The sequence below is a fragment of the Magnolia sinica genome, chromosome 4, assembly GCF_029962835.1.
Source record: "Magnolia sinica isolate HGM2019 chromosome 4, MsV1, whole genome shotgun sequence".
NCBI lineage: Eukaryota > Viridiplantae > Streptophyta > Magnoliopsida > Magnoliales > Magnoliaceae > Magnolia > Magnolia sinica.
Window position 1 is genome coordinate 110,956,489 of NC_080576.1, and position 17,638 is coordinate 110,974,126.

The 17,638-nt window shown below is 41.4% G+C and overlaps 1 protein-coding gene across 2 annotated transcripts; it reads right to left on the reverse strand.

Moving 5' to 3' along the window:
* Positions 1 to 6,661: 6,661 nt before the first annotated feature.
* On the reverse strand, positions 6,662 to 13,078 carry LOC131243810 (ribulose bisphosphate carboxylase/oxygenase activase, chloroplastic-like). Of its 2 annotated transcripts, none has more exons than XM_058243399.1 (7): positions 12,920 to 13,078; positions 11,554 to 11,873; positions 11,325 to 11,430; positions 10,969 to 11,054; positions 7,822 to 8,294; positions 7,451 to 7,732; positions 6,662 to 6,943 (listed from the first exon to the last, which is right to left on the reverse strand). In XM_058243399.1, the coding sequence occupies exons 1-7, from the start codon at positions 12,962 to 12,964 to the stop codon at positions 6,828 to 6,830; spliced, it is 1,428 nt and encodes a 475-aa protein (XP_058099382.1). In that variant the 5' UTR covers positions 12,965 to 13,078; the 3' UTR covers positions 6,662 to 6,827. The 2 variants fall into 2 exon arrangements, with proteins under 2 accessions (XP_058099382.1, XP_058099383.1); XM_058243400.1 differs by having other exon boundaries at positions 7,411 to 7,732.
* Positions 13,079 to 17,638: the final 4,560 nt, after the last annotated feature.

Consider the following 17,638-nt stretch of genomic DNA (forward strand, 5'->3'; position numbering starts at 1 on the left):
AGATCTGACCCTATATCAAATTAAGATCGGATTAGTGGCCAATCCAGACCAATCTGATTCGGAATCCGATTCGATTGGATCCAATCCGGACTGATCCGATCTGATTCGATATACAGTGGAAATCAATACTTCTACTTTTTCATGTAGTATGGTCCACTTGAGCTTTGAATATGCATCAATTTTGGGTTTGACCCCTAAAATGATCTGGAAAAATGAATGGACGACATGGATAAGGGTGTACACGAACCGAGCTAGCTCGGTTAGCTCGCTTGACTCGACTCGAAAAAGCTCGATTCTACTTAGTTCGAAGCTAAGTTTGAGCTGAGCCAAGCCGATTTTTTGAGCTCGAAAATGAGTTCGAACAGGCCCTAGCTCGACTCGACTCGGATCAAATCCAGCTCGAATCGAACTCGGATCGAACCAATTCGGTGACTCGGTTACTTTGCCATTGATGTTGCTCACCAAGTGTTTAATAAAATGACTCAACGAAGTGTGGCCGGTGGCAAGGAAGGTATGTACATGAAATAAATTCCTTTTTTTTTTTCTTGGTTTTTCTTGGTTTTTATATTGCTTAGAAGGTGTTTGATAAAATACCTATAAAACCATTGTTTCTGTTTCACATACAAAGCGATTTTGAAGGTGCAGTCTATGCGTTTGTGGAAATGCCTCAATGGCAAACTCGGCTCAATCTTGGCTCGAACTTGGCCCGAGCTGCTAACCGAACTGAGCCGAGCTAGCTAGTCAAGCTCGAGGACCGAGCTGAGGTTCGCCAGTGGCCAAGCCAAGGCCAGCTCGACTTGGTTCGACTCGATGTACACCCCTAGGCATGGATAAACCACACGCATTCATGGTGGGCCCAACAGAATTTACCCAGTAGATAAGAGCGTACTGAGTAACTCAAATGAAAACGGATTGGCTACTCCCCCTGCCACCAGCCATTGACTAGCGGTCGGTGCTTTTTGGACCCCACCATGACGTAAGTGTTTCATCCATGCCATCCATCTATTTTTCTAGATCATTTTATGATATGAGACCAAAAATGAGGTATATCCTAATCTCAAGTGGACCACATTACAGAAAACACGTCGACCATTAAAAACTTTTTAGGGGTCATAAAAGTTTTAGATCAAGCTGATATTTGTTTTTTCCCTTCATATGGTTCTATATTACCTAATCAACATATTGGATGTCAAATAAACAGTACAGTGGGCCTTAGGAGCATTTAAATAGTGGATATCCAATCGCTATTGTTTTCCTGTAGTGTGGTCTACGTGAGGTTTATATCCCTCTTATTTTTGGGATAAAGCCCTAAATTGATATGTAAAAATGGATGAACGGAATCGATGAAATACATACATTATGGTAGGGCCCACAAAGCACCGAACACGAGCCACGAGGCCGGTGGCAGGGGGAGTAGCCAATCCATTTCCAACTCAGACACGCAATCTGATCTGTACAGCTGGTGCAGATATGTGTCGTGCAAAGTGAGCATAGACGCGCCTCAAGCTCCGAGTTGTATGAACGACTCAAATGAGATCAAAGTTACATGGCCCCACAATGATGTATTTATTATATCCATACCATTTATCCATTTTCCGTGATCATTTTAGAGCATTAGGAAAAAAAAAAAAAAACTGAATCATATCTAAAGCTCAAATGGACCACATCGAAAATAGCAACGACGATAATGATTTTAACTGTTAAAAAATTCGTAGGGCTCACTATAACATTTATTTTCCATCTAATCTGTTAATAAGGTTAAAAAATACATGGATGAAGAGGAAAAACAAATTTCATAATGATTGGAAACTTTAGGGATCTCCAAAAGGGTTTCAATGGTAAACGTTCAATCCTCCATTATTTTTTGCAGTGTGGTCCAACTGATCTTTAGATCTGTCTTATTTTTCGGCTCAAGCCTTAAGACGAACTTTCCAAATGGATGGACAGTTTGGATATAACATATACCTTATAGTTTGACTCACAGACTCAACCCGATCTGAACTATACCCAACCCGATCTGAGTCGGTTTCCCTAACCGAGTCGGACTTGGTTCGGGTCAGGCCAACTGTACATCGGATCGGATCAAGTCAGCTGACCCGAACTCGATCCCACATTGGATCGAGTTTGGATCAATTACTTGAAAATTCAGATCGGGTCGAGTTGGACCCAATTCGATCCGACTAGACTCGGTGCCCACCTCTAGGCTTACGACTTAAAATGAGTGGACGAAATGGACAAACAACATGAATAAAACGCATACATCATGGTGGGCCCCACACGGTCCTGCCACCATGAATCATGGTAAATTTAAATTGGGATCCATAAGTTGGACAGTTAATTCCGAATTACTAACATACCACGTGTGCAATTTATAAGTGATTTCTTATTTTCAGCGTATCATCCATCACTCTTGCCCGAGTATTAAGTTTTTCTCAAAAGAAATATCTGGATCTTCTCTTCCGATGATACTTATCTTTATGTTTTGACCAACATTTCAAAATCATAATACTTTTTTAATTAATAACGCTCTTGGTGGCCCGACGTCACAAGATAGCATGTCCCTTTGTTGGATTCCTCCTTAACTTTCAAAAACACGGTGCTTTCCCTTTACTAGAAATGATCCATGTCTCTTAGAGCGCTGTAGGTAATAGTTCTCCTACTTGTATTGGGCCACTTAGAAAGTCCAACTGTTCAATCCAAGCTGTCCATTACGTCTGGTAAACTTGCTACAGGCCACATTTAAAAAAATCACATGGATTGAATTATTCTAACCATCTGATCAATAGCCTTTGGAATGAATGGTCTATAAGTTATTTATCTAAAAATAGGTGTTATCTACAATTTAAGCCTTCTATTTTCTTGGGGCCAAAAGGGATGTTTTATCATTCTAACCATCACATCCATGGTTCATGTTAGCCCATGAAAAATGTGGTGTGTCAAATGAACGCTCTGGATTAGTTGGAACATGTCTTTTACTTAAAAGAGACATGAACTGACCCAGAACAGGTGGACAACCATATAATACCAATAACCGATCGTTAGAGGGATGCTTTTTGGCATCAATCATATCAATGACAGCATTTATAGGTATAACATCCACCCTTAATTTAAAGAAGTAAATTTTAATAATTGAGAGAGCTTTTCAAATGATGTTATGTGTGGGTATGTGTGGTCCACTAAGCTATTTATCTATCTTTTTTATTCTACAGTCGTGATCATCTTATATCAGTGAGAAATGCTAATGCAATCTGCACAAGGAGAGATGATAATGGACTGTAAGTTTCTTTTTTCTTTTTCCTAATTGTCCATTTTTCTCATACATGTGTGTCCCACTTGATTAATGGGCCGGCTTGATTTTTGGGCCAGGCAATATTCTATGTTCGTCTAACTTGATGAGCGGTTACGATCATGCAACAAACGTTTTGGATCAATCTGAGATTTTCATTTCCCCTTCTTACAGATGTTCTCGACATTGTCAATAGGTTGGATTGCAAATAAACATCATGAAAACCTTGCGATGGGCTCCTTGGTAGTTTTAACAGTGCAGCCTCAATCATCACTGTTTCCTATATTGTGGTCCACATGAGATTTGGATCTGCATGATTTTTGGTACCCCTTTTTAAAATAGGCTGTAGAAACGGATGGATGGCTTGGATATATATATATATATATAGCACATCATCAAGGTGGGCTCCACAGTAAGGGTAACACCAGGGGTGTACACCAAGTCAGCTGCATCAGCTTGACTCGTCTTGGCCACTGGTTGACCTCGGATTGAACTCGGCTCAGTGTGGTCTTCAAGTCAGACTAACCAGCTCAGCTCAGTTCAATTAGCAGCTCGAACCAATTCGAGCTAAAATCAAGCCTCTACAGCATTTTCACAAAAGCATGTTGTGCACTTTCAATTTCTCATTGTATATAAAACAGCTGCAACTATTTATAAGTATTTCATTAAACACCTGCGTACGCAACATCAAAATCAAGAAAAAAAATGATAATTGGTTCATGTAGATACCTTCTTTGCCACTAGCTAATACTTCATTGAGTCATTTCCTTAAATAGTTGGTGAGCAACATCAATATCAAAGTAACCGAGTCACCAAACTAGTTTGATCCACGATCGATTCAAGTTGGGGTTCGATCCAAGTTAAGTTGAGCTTGGGCAAGCTCAAACTCGTTTCGAAATTTTGTCGAGCTCAACTACGAACCGGGTTGAATCAAGCTTTGTCAAGTCGAGTGAGCTAACCGAGCTAAGTTGGTTCGTGTACACCGTAGGTAACACCTTAGTGGGTGTTACCCAGGTAAAAGCTAATCCACTCCCTGTATTTTGTACAAGTGGGGGCCACTTTTTGGTGATCCAGACTGTTGATATTATGGGACACACCATGGACAGATAACGCCACAAAAGCTTTCAGATTGTGTTATTCTGCTTGTCATGTCTATGGCTGTTACTTTGGACCGTTGTTATGTTTTTCTCCTTCATTTGTTAGTTTTTAGTCCATTAATCCAAGGTAAGAACCGTCCAATCTCGGATGTATTTTAGAAACCATCTACCCATCATGGGTTCCTGATTTCAACGGTCTAGATCCCTAAACCACAGGACCTATCAGTACAAACCGGGATATGGACACACTATTCACCTTCTGATACATGGGGACATAATAATGGACTAGGCCCAGCTTATGAGCTACCATGCCCAAAGCTGGCTCAACCCTGTAGCTACACAACTAGGTGCTGGCTGTCGACGGTTGGGCATGGGCTAGGGCAATGTCTCTCCAAACCCAGCCAGAAAAGTAAAACCTAAAACTAGACTGATGGTAGGCCAAAAGAAACAGACCGGACCCCGGATCTAATAAGTATACAAACCACAGCCCAAGCCCTTTTGTGCAAGATCTGGACCGTCGGTTAGATGCACCCCACCTTGGGTGACAGATTCCAAAACACCCTTGAAACCCAAAATGGGCCGGGCCGTTAGGCTCTTAAACACAGTCCTAGCCTGCCCAATTAATATTTAAACCAAGGCCTAGCTCATAGGCATAACATTTCCGTACAAACCTGGACCAAAAGCCCGATGGGGTAGCTTGGGCTATTAACAGCCCTACAATTACAAGTGGTAACTTAGAAATTGAATATATGTAGTACAAGCAATTCAAATTCAACCGTCCAAATAATCTGTCCCAACTTAGATTTATCATGAACCAAAAATTACGGTTATTAGTGGACATTTATTGGATGGTTAAAACTGAAATTCAGCCAAAGTGGTATTTCAATAAACAAGTGTCAATGTATCACCGGTTACAATTTGTCAGCCAATCTGATTTTAGGACTCTGACCAAGCGATAGTGCGCTTCCACAATTTATTAAATTTATTTTTAGATTTACCATTTCTGTGGGCCTGCGTATCAAGTGTTTGACAGAGTATCAAATAACTCCCCTAGCTCAATATGTACATGCAGTTTTTCAGTTCTAAAAAGTGGGACCCATGTGCGGTCCTAAATGAAATTTTAACATTCCACGTGTACTATGAATCATCAGTTCTTCTATTTTTGTTTGTAAGAAAACCATGTTTTCATGCGTGTAGAGGCTACCATATAACACAAGCACACATGCCAATATAGCACATGTGCGCAAAATCTGAACTGTCCATCAGGTGGGCTACACTATTTAGACTTCTGGCCTAAAAAATCATGCTGTTTTACTAGTGTGGTGGGCCACTGCGTGCCAAAATAAAAATCCAATGGCTAAAACAAAATTTCCTCACCATCCATTTTTTTATGTGAGCTTTCCAACAGCCCTTTTTTATCTTGGATTGGATTGCTGGCTCATATGAGTCGTAGCCAACTTGTCCGACTGGGGCGAGTCGTGACTCGACTCGACCCGAGTTGAGTTGCCGAGTCAAAAAACGACGGTTATAATACAATGGTTGTCTTGAGAATTCCACGGTATGCTTAGATTTCAGTCTGTTTCTGTGTAGCCAGCCCATGGTTGAACTATCCAAACCATTGATGTGGTGGGGTCCACTTTGGATGGCCCACCCAGAGGAAATGCCGTACCTGTTCTCTCTTTCGTATTCTATTGGTTGAGTGAGGACCATGTATTGGCTTTCTTAACTATTCGTAAGCTGGCTACCAATTGAGATTCCATAGCTTTTTTTTTTTTTTTTTTAATGAGATTTTTGTGCATGGGCCAGCCATGGTGGGCCCAATGATATCAATGGTTAGGACATACGAATGATCTAGGGCCCTTTGGCAAGGCACTGTATCATGTATGACGATTGATATCTGAGTTCTGTGGAGGCCCATCTGTTCAAGATAAGAATTACTAGATAGTCACGAATGCGTGGCAATGATCATGTCTGGTTTTCGTTTGGTCTGCATGGGCCTGATCTACTAAATAGGTGGTCGAAAACTCAAGCCCGAACCACGGCACATTAACTTCTGTCCAAGCCTAGCCCATTTATTGAACAGATCAAGCATCTAGGCCTGTGGCCTGACTCGCAAACAGATCACCATGCCCAAGCCCAAATCAATGTGATCCATTCACTTACTGGGCCACATAGTTTCAGGCCCATCAGCAATTGAAGAAGCTAACGGGCCCAAAAGGCCCACAGGCTAATCCAACCCATTGAATACAATACATAGGCCAGCCATGTAAATCTCTGATGATGAAAAGAAAGGCTTTTTAAGATTCAATAAAAGTATTCAGAAACACAAAATTACAGGATAGTGGATGGGTGGATACAGGATTACCATCTTAGTTATTCCTACAATTCTTAGAAATTCCTTTCTCCTTGGGCTCTTCATTGGGAAACATGACTTAAGAACAAACCTAGAACTGATACAGGCAGCTTCCATCATCACTCCTGGCCGTCGGATCGAAATTTTTAGCGGTTGGATCGGTGCAACCTTCGGGGACCGGAATGCTCACTTGTTGAGCTGCCTTGCCTGCATTGCATCCGAACATGAAATCAGTGATCAACCATGGGCCATGATCTGGGACTACATTATCACTAGAGGGAAACATACAATGTTCAATCCATCGCTTTGATTAGGCCAATGTAATTTTCATGCTTGGCCCACCTTTTGGTAATCCACATTGTCCATATGGCGGGTCTACGCGTATGGGCGACACCCATTAATCACTCCCTTCAGATGATCTAACCACTCAAATGGATCCTTTTGTAATGTAAATGTCTATTTTCATTGGGTGGTTAGATCATCTAATGGAGATGAGATATAAACAAGATCAAATTTTAGACCATCCTGAAGGTGGGGCCCACCTAATTGACATATTAGATCCCTGAAAGGTGGGCCGTGCCTGTATCGCTGTGAGGATTGATCATCGGATAATGCTTCTTCGTAGAAAAACTACTAAGTGTTTCAGCATTATTGCACAGAGGCCAGAAGCAAACCTCCAATCAAGGCCCATAGGGGGGAGTGAAAAGTGCTAACCATAGAAAGCTCCACTCTTGATTGCATCCTGGTTTGCGTCGCCGAGGGCGGCCTCGCTCATGTACTTGTCAGCCAATTGGACTCTCTTCACATTATCTTGCTCCTTCACCAGCATGTTTCCATACTCAAGCAGCTTCTCAAGGGTCATCTTGGGTTGTTCGAATGTCGGCGGCCCCTCCTTTGAGTTCACCAGCTTCTTCCCAATCATCTCAACTCCCACACCTTCAACCCATTTCCTCACTTCATCGTCGTACACTCTCGCTCTCAGCGCACCGAAGAAGTCTGCATACCAAAATGTTACAATATAAGTGACTGATGTATAGAATACCTAATGGAGTGCATAGAAGAGTATAGTAATTGCATAAGCTTACCGATCGACTGGCCAGGGAAGGTATCGACAAGGGTGACGATTGCCTCCTGGGACACGTTGTCGGACTTGAAAATGCCGGTGCAGACACCGATACGATCATCTCTAGTCGGGGCCCAGTAGAATTTTTCCATACGACCATCACGGATGAGAGGGGCATACAATGTGGAGAAATCATTTCCAGTGACTATGATTGGGACACGCGGATTCACCTCCTTGTTGTACATGCCGGGGAGCTGCACATTCGTTGGGTTATCAGCAATGTTCATGAGGGTGGCATTCACCATCTGATTGTTGACAGTGTATTGGGTGGTCCCACCCATCCTTCCTGCTCCTGCATCGAGATCGTTGATGAAGAGGCAGCACATCTTCCCCTTCTTGATGATGTCTGCAGCCTCACGATACCGTTGCCTGATCAGCTTTGCAGGCTCTCCTGCGTTACCGCTTTCTAATTCTCCGGCACTCATCATGATGGGGCTGGAAATTCATACATTAACAGAACAAACTGTAAGAATAATGGCCAATTTCAGTAGATCATGGGCACACTGATCTCTTGCTGTAGATAGTCAATCCACTATTCCGTACAGTCCATTAGGCTGTCCTGACTTTCAATGACCCATCATGAGAAATTGACACTAATTTGAAGAAGATTTCCATGCGATCAAGGCCATATAAAAAAATGGGCAGTTTGGATCAAAGAAGGCCTATTGTTCAGTATCAGTCGCCCATTGGATGATCAGTGACAGTGTCCATTTTGGATAACATGTCTTCAGGGACCATTTTGATCAGATGATGATGTAGAGCGGGTCGCAGACAGTTTCATGGCCAAGATGGATCAGAAAAGGCCCGGTCGACGACAGAAGTGATCCGGACCATCGGACCTTAGATCGGGCGTATCTCGCAATCCGGAATGAGTTATCTGACGTAAAATATATGATTTTGGGGTAGAACGAGCTACTTTAGCCAACCAACCCGGCTATGCCGGGTTGCGTAGCCCGGAATTGCGAAAAATCCCTTGATCGACGGTCGTTTCCCTGTTTTAATTTCGTTTTTACTATAAATAGTAAGTTTTAGTTTGATTATAACTCTTCATCCGTCGGGCTTTAGGAGTTGCGCCCAACGTGAAAAGAGCTTAGAATAATTAGGAGAACGGTTTGGTGAAGCCAAATAGGACACTTACTATTTTTGACCGAAAACCTTGCGCACTAGTAGACATCACGACCGTCTATAAATAGTAAGTTTACTATTTATAGTAAGTCGCGGATTCTAGGAGTTTGAGTTGTAGTTTGATTATGATTTCTTTCCCATTGCTTGATACCCTTATTTAAAGGGTTGTGAACTCGTTTTTAATTATTCATTAATCAATTTCGAATTTATTAGAATTTATTTCTATTTTCTGCTTTCTTTCCTCGTGGATTCGAGAAGTCTCTGTGAGGAGTCCAGAGAAGTTCCGTGGATTCGGAATAGTTATCCTCTTGAGGAAGACGGTGCTTGACCTCACGTCCTCCCCTGCGTCAAATGACCGGCAAACCGATGGTTAGCATCCAAGATCAGTATGAGTGTTTCATGGTAGCCCACGAAAAGTAGAGGGAACATGATGGACGGTCCGCATATCATGGGAATTATAACAGAGGCCATTGCTTACAGTCATACCGGTGAATCGCCGTGGCTGCAAGCATTATAAAACATTACAACAGGAGTTCCAAAAACCATAATTCTAACATCAATTCACTTGCTAAAATTAGGAGATTTGAATTATTCACTGCAATGGGACGGGTCCCATATATTGAAGATGATCGTACGGTTGAAGTTTCAGACAAGAAATCACATGGGGAGCCAGCAATGATCTACATTTGCCTGTTTTCCGAAAATCGAAAAATGGGATTCCTTGGTGTAGTATTGGAAAGAGAGTTCTTTCATACCCAATGACTATCTTTTCATGATTTTTGGAAATTTTAGTAGTAGGAATCCCAAAAATCACAAATTATTTTTCTCGCTGTAAACAAGTATCAATTTGCTAGGATAAAGAGTCTTATGCTGCGTTTGGATGCACGAGTGAATTGAATTGAGAATATTCATTTTAATCAAGAGCAAATGAGAAAAATTACTAATGTTTCCTACTAGTTATCTATAACAAGAAAGTAGCCCTTGGCAATCATGTTTCTCTCAAGTCAAACCTGAAAGTGATACACCCACAATCTGTAGCTCATACCCGTGCAATGAATGCTAAGAAAGGAAATCACAATTTGTTTATTTTCCATTCATTGGACAAAGAATCACAATTCAACTTGATAGTACACCCAAACACACACCAAATTCCATTGAGAGCGACCGCAAACTCCACTAGAAGAATTCACATCAAATGCAAAGAAAACATGAGCTGTTTGAGTTTGAGCTCTACAGACATAGAAATTCATTTAAGCACGATGTGTTTGTTGGATCAATGGCCATGATGCCCTCTTGATCCTGACTGTTCATGCTAGAGACCCAGGTAATCTCCTTAATGGTTTGCTAATCAAGATGTTTAAAACCGTTTTTAATATTATTAATATTACAAAATAATGCTTATTTTCTAAAGATAGTGTTCAACCATTCAAATAAAGGAAGGGGGCAGCCTTTCTCTCTAGGGTATTGAAAATTTGACAGTTAAAGGATAGTGGATCAGAATCTAAAGATGGGGATTAGAAACCCCATTTCAATATACTGAATAAAATACAAGAAAAATCCTACCATTTTGAAAAGCATACCACCAAACAGATTCCTAACCTCACAACACTTTGCTCATCATTTTTGGACACCAATCGACCATGCTGATTGATGTTAGTTTCAGTGTTGTAATTAAGAATGCATTTTGCGGACTATGAAGAAAACAATTCGCGATTCTTTGGGAAATCTACTCCTATTAGAAGTTTCAAAAGTCATGAATCAATGCAGGCACAGATATGAAAGAACTCCTTTCCAATACAACAGAAACAAGGCCCAATTCTCTCTCTCTGTTTTTTTTTTTTGGAAGTTGTTTTAAGAGTAGAAATTCAAAAATCATAAACTATTTTTCTCTACTCCAGAAATGGTCATGAGCCATACTCAGCCCCTTAATATCAAAGCATTTTCCAGAGAAATGGAACAAGAAAAGGCAAAAGAGATAACTCACTTGATTCCCATCTTGGCAAAGACAAGTTCACATTGGAATGATTTTCCCTGACCTTTGCCTCCCCAAATACCCAGAATAAGTGGAACCTGTTACGATTCACCGAAACCATTCAAATTTCAAGAAATCAATCAGGGGACCCGCTTCAAAAGCAGCCCAACAGAAGAGAGTGGAACATCTGAGCTATGCATCAGGTTAGCCCCACAATGTACATGACCTGGCCCAAAAATGAGACTGGCCACTATCCATGTAGACTACTCCATCGCTTTGTGTGGCCCACCTAAAGACCCGATGCATGGCTCGTATGTTGCAGCGTGCATTCTGCCCCCAGTGAAGCTCATACATAGTAATTAGCATACCTTGATGTTAGGCAAGGTCATGAAATTCTTGCTGATGTGGACAACAAGCTTGTCCATGAAAGCCGGGGCGATGTAGAAACCATCCATGGTATTGTCCAAGTTGTAACTGGAAACGGTTTCCGAATGCACACAATCAAAATCAGTTGCCTGTTTGGGAAACGTTAGAATTCAAACAATTCAAGAAGTGAAAGAGGAGTAGAGCTTTGGCATTTCTTTTCATTTTACATACTGGCGGAGGCCGGTGCTGATGTATTCGTAGGAGCTCATGATGGGGTCATGTGTCCCCGCTCCCGTTGGAGCTTGGAAGAGGCTATCAACCATCCCCTTTCCTCTGGCAATGTCCTGCTGGTCGTCGGATACATCAAACGCTAGGCCCTTCCATCTGTCCTTGTCGGTCTGCTTCTTCCCCTCTTCGGCTCCAGCGACAATCTTGAAGCTTCCACTCGATACTCTTGGGTGGACCACACTAGAGCTCACCTTCTTCAAGCAGGTTCCCAAGAATGCCGAGCTCGGGACAGAAGCTCCAGAACTGGAGCTGTGCAAGCTCAGCTGTGTCAAAGACAAACACATCTTCAGTTCCCAAAGAAACCCACAATTCAAATGAAATCTTGATTCAAGGCTATTGAAATTCATACCCAAACATACCCATATACCGAAAATCACTAGAGATTGTTACAGAACCGTGACAAGAACCACAAAATCCATGAAAAACGAGTCAATTCAGGAAATTCAATCCATACAAACAAAATCCAGCACAAACAGACCCAAAACTCAAAGAAATTCAATCAGGAGGTTATCTCTTTTGTGCACCATGCACTATTTATGGGGAGGTCCCCTGAGAATTGGACATGTTGCATATCAATCTGTTGATCTGAACCGTTAATTTCGTGGGATAGATTGTAGATGGGTCGTGATCCACAAGTCATATGAATCAGAAATGCTAAACATATGATTTTTGTGACTTTTCCAGCCAAATGAGGAGAGTCTTTGTTCAGATATTTACAATCCTCCCATCACTGAAATATTTACGCATGGCCAATCCATTGTGCATCCCACAAGATGAACGGTCTGGATCACAAAACAAACTGCAAAGTAGTAATAGATAGCAGATTCACTGAAGAGAGAAGACCCTATCCACCTACATACATTTGGCACATGTATTGATGATCCGAGCCATTCATTCATCTTAACGTCCACCAGTGGACCATTAACCAAACATCATCATGATCAGATAATCCTAGCCACTAACTACAGTTTAGTGATTTTGTACACTACTTTTTCACATGGTTAGAATCGTGCAGTCAGTATAATTTTCAGCCTATGATGCATTCATGTTCGTCTGTGATAAACCAACGGTTCGGATCATCAAACACATGCCATATATGCAGTAAAATGAAAGGAATGGACTGGATCTTCTTACAAAATCAAGCAAAAAAACAGACCCAAAAACCAAAATACCAAGAACCCATTTCTCAAGACAGCAAATTCAAAGGACCCATCAAAGAAAAGAAGAAGAAGAAATCCTATCCATATATTCCAAAGCATAGATACGGATCAAATGGCGGAAAAAAAAAAGAAGAAAAAGAGCAAGGTACCGGTACTCTGTTGACAGCTCCAATGGTTGAGACGGCAGCAGCCATTGGTCCCTCGAAATCGACGGTCCTGATTGAGCGGAGAGAGTCTAGAATCGGAACTGAACTGAAATTGCAGTGTTGTTGTTGAAGGTGGCGGTAAAGGAAGACTTATAAGCGCTCGCATGAGCGCGGAATCTGTGGATTGGCTTACGAACGCCTAACGGCCACACAATTGAGATTGGCTGATTGCCACGTGGCAGCCTCTTAGGCCGTCCACTGGTTGGGGATAAGTTTCTATTTGCATAGTTACAAAACTGAGGTTGCTTGCAATGGGGCCTTTTGATACAAATGGGTGGTTAGGATTTATGGGCCGTTGATATCCACTAAATATCTGGTAATTTCATTATCAACTTACATAATCTTGGAAAGAGAGACTCAATGATCCTCGGCCACTTGGAGTATACGCAGGTTTTTCATTTCTGACAAGTGGGGCCCATTTTTTTGTTATCTAAACCAATGGTCCGTTGTGTTTCATTGTGGATGGGCCATGACCTAAAAGAATGCTTGATATGACAACCGTGGATTTCCCACTTGTGGCCAATAAATGGATGGTTAAGAAGAGAAATTCAACGATGGCCTACATTCAACTTAAAAGGAGCTCTGAGTTCAACCGTTTGGATCTTCCAATCCGGGGGATTTTTTGCACTTGATGCGACGCAGTACCATTGGCCCCACTTGTCAGAGTGGAAAAGCCAAGTATATAATTGAAATCCTCGGGTGGAGAATCCGGTAATTCCACAGAAAAGAAAAGGATAAGGAAATCAGCTGTACTTGCATGGGTGTGTGGTGTATGTGATCTGTGGCTCCTCAGGCAGACCACAACGATTGGTGGTCTTTCTTCAATCTCCGCCTTGTATGCATTACGTCTTACGGTGTTCTAATCCGTTCATCCAATTGGGTTTGCTGTGGATGAGCTATGGCCAATAAATCATGCCAATCAAATAATCACATCCATACAATCTACGCACAAACAGACTACCGTTGATTGTTTCTATTGTATTTCTCTTTCACAGCTATCACTCAAGATGGTTGGTTTCACCCAATTGAAGCGAACATTTAGAACTATACATGGAAGGCCCATCAAATGGACAAATCTTCTCATCATAGTCATGCCACGTGTATGGTGGAGATTGTGGACGATAGACACCAATCCAATATCACAACCGGCCACCGGTCTCCTCTTCTTTTCAGTGCTCTGATTTTCCACAGGTGTACAATTTTCTCAAAATCATTTATGGTGTAAGATTAGCTTGAAAGGATATCATATGGCCCTTTTTCCGAAACTGATCATAAAAGCATGGGACCCACCAGGCTTGGGCTACAAAGATAATTGGGACCACACATTAGTGTGAAGCTCTTTTCTTCTCAGACTAACCACCTATTTGAGTACTACTCAGGGCCACCAATGTTTTTAAGACTCTACCGAGTCTCACACAACTCGTCTGAGTCAACTCGGTCACCCCATAACTTGAGTGAGTTGGGCCGAAATACCGCCGGTCTTTGGGCAAGTTATGACTGGATTTAAGGCTGAAGGAGTCTAACTGATCCACTGGGTCTAACATCAATGGTTGGTACCTTTTTCTTATAGAGATGATAATTGCAAATAATTACAAAATAATAATTTCTTATTATATATATTTTAAATTGCTCCTTGCATGTGTGGCGACGGTTCCAGCATGTCCTCATCATTGCTGGACACGTGTCCTGGGTTTGATGGGTCAAACTGGCTTGAGTCAATCTTCTCTATATTTCTTACATGACTCCTGATCCTCTGCGCTCCACACAAGTACGATAATTCTATTTTCATGCATCCTGATTAGTCCACGTCATCACGGACGTGGCTACAAAAGCCTTCTGCAGGAAGTTCTTGCGCAAGGATTCCAGATGGGCCACAACGCTGTTTGCGAGAAATTCATCCTTTTTCAATAACATTAGAGGATATTTTACCATAAATAAGGCTGATCCAAAACTAGAATGGTCCACACAAGAGGAAACATTGGGAATTTTGTGGCCTCCATTGAAATATTAATATGGCCACTAAAGGTTCGCATCGGTATAAGTTATTGGTTTTTTCACTTCATCCCCCTAAAAATGACCTCATAAACTGTTTGTATGGCATATAAATATGGAGCCTAAGAAAGTTTCAACGGTAGGAATTCCTTTTCTCACTGTTTCATCTTGTATGGCTCAGTTGAGTTTTGGATCTGCATATCTTAAAGTGTGATTGAAAAACAGATGGACGGGTTGGATTTCTCACAAACAGCCTAGTGGGCCCCACCCATAATCCTTGCGCACGAACTTCTGCGAAAGGTTTCGCAGGAAACCCGCGTCCCATCATCACTGCCTTTGTCAGCGGGAACGGATTGGCTACTCCCCCTGACATCAGCCACTGGCCGGTGGTCGGTGCTCTGTGGGCCCCACCATGATGTATGTGTTTCATCCATGCTGTCCATATATTTTTATAGATCATTTTACAGTATGAGACCAAAAATGGAATATATCACAATCTCAAGTGGACCACATTACAGGAAACATTGTTGAATGAGCGTCAACCATTAAAAACATTTTGGGGGCCATAAAAGCTTTGGATCAAGCTGATTTTTGTTTTTTCCCTTCATCTGGGCTTGTATGACCAAAACAAACAGATTGGATATCAAATAAACAGTACAGTGGGCCTTAGGAGGATTTTAATGATGGATATCCAATCACTATTGTTTTCATGTGGTGTGGACCACCTGAGATATATATACCTCTAATTTTTTGTATTAAGACTAAAATGATATTTAAAAATGGATGAACGGAATGGATGAAACACATACATCATGGTAAGGCCCACAGAGCACCGCCCACCAGCCACGGGCAGGTGGCAAGGAGAGTAGCCAATCCGTTTCCGTTGTCAGCACTACCGCATTAATTAAATATTATTTTGATGATGTAGCCTGATTAGATTGTAACAAGCAGGATTTTACTGCTTGTAGCAAGAAGAGGATGGGAACGGATTCGCTACTCCCCCGACACCAGCCATTGGCTGGTGGTTGGTGCTATGAGGGCCCCAACATGATGTATGTGTTTCATCCATGCCATCCATATGTTTTTACAGATCATTTTACAGTATGAATCCAAAAATGAGATATATCCAAATCTCAAGTGGACCATATTACAGGAAACAATGTTGAACGAGGGTCAACCATTAAAAACATTTTGGAGGCCATAAAAGTTTTGGATCAAGCTGATATTTGCTTTTTCATCTGGGCCTGTATGACCTAATGAACAGATTGGATGTCAAATAAACAGTATAGTCGGCCTTAGGAGGATTTAAATGGTTGATATCCAATCACTATTGTTTTCATGTGGTGTGGTCCATCTGAGATTTATATCCCTCTTATTTTTGGGATCAAGCAATAAAATGATCTGTAAAAATGGATGAACGGAATGGATGAAACACATACATCATGGTGGGGCCCACAGAGCACTGACCACCAGCCTCGGAGCGAGCTGGTGTCAGGGGGAGTAGCCAACCGTTTCCGAAGAGGATCCGGATTCTTCTTACAGGCAAGTCTACGGCCTGCCTGTTGGGAGAAGAGATACCTTCTTGATCACCATACATGGAGCAATGAATTTACATGGAATTTACATCAAAGGTTAAAAACGATGTAACAACTCTTAATGCAATAATAGCTCTATCTCAATCATGACAGAATATATATTATTCAAAATGAACAAAGGTTTACGTGAAATTCTATGTGAAATTATAAATTTGCCATTTGACCCTGGACAGCCCTGAAACCCCTAGCAAATGGGCACTACCCCTGCAACCTCTACCAAGCTCAGTGCAGAGCACAACCTGTGAAAGTGAAAGGTAGATGAATAAACACCTCTGATAATCAGGCTTCACACATGTCCTTATAACAAGCCAGCTCTGGGCTGAAAGTGAAAACCATAGCAAATTAATAGACCTCCCTGGCCAACCATTTGTTGTGAATTTTTTAATGGTTGATGAAGGATGGTTGCGCTGTTTCCAATCACTCTTCCTTTCTCATGCTACCATCGGATGGCTACCTCAATTTGATCCTGCTGCGCGCCTTTGGTATACCGCCGGCCTATCCATCTGGTGGCCCACTCATTAAAATGAAGATGCTGTTCCAATCCATTGCTATTCTTGGGCTCAAACAGTGAGGCTGGGCTTAGTTGTAACAGCATTATATATTCAAAACCCTGCCTAAGTCCAAATCTAAGCCCAATATATATATATATATATATATATATATATATATATATATATATATATATAATATATATATATAAATATATAACACATATATATATATGGACTTATTTGAATTTGTTTAGAGTTATGTCATGACTAGCAATCCATAACACAATGAAAGTGAGTGGGTCATTGATAGTAGCAAGTATATATGCTTAGTGTTCTTAAATTTGGATTACTACATGTATGACACATTGAAATGTATCACACATGCTCACATGAAATTGATTTTCCTCCCTTCAAACCAGAAGTAGTACTGTAATTGAAAAATACCTCCACCCTCTTCATTAGAAAACAATCAATTTATAATGTAAGGGTCATGTGCTTATAACTACTTGTTTAAAAGCATTTTGGGTTTCATGTACAAGTGGGTTGACAAAACAAAGACACTTGCTTTTAACCATTGTTGTTGA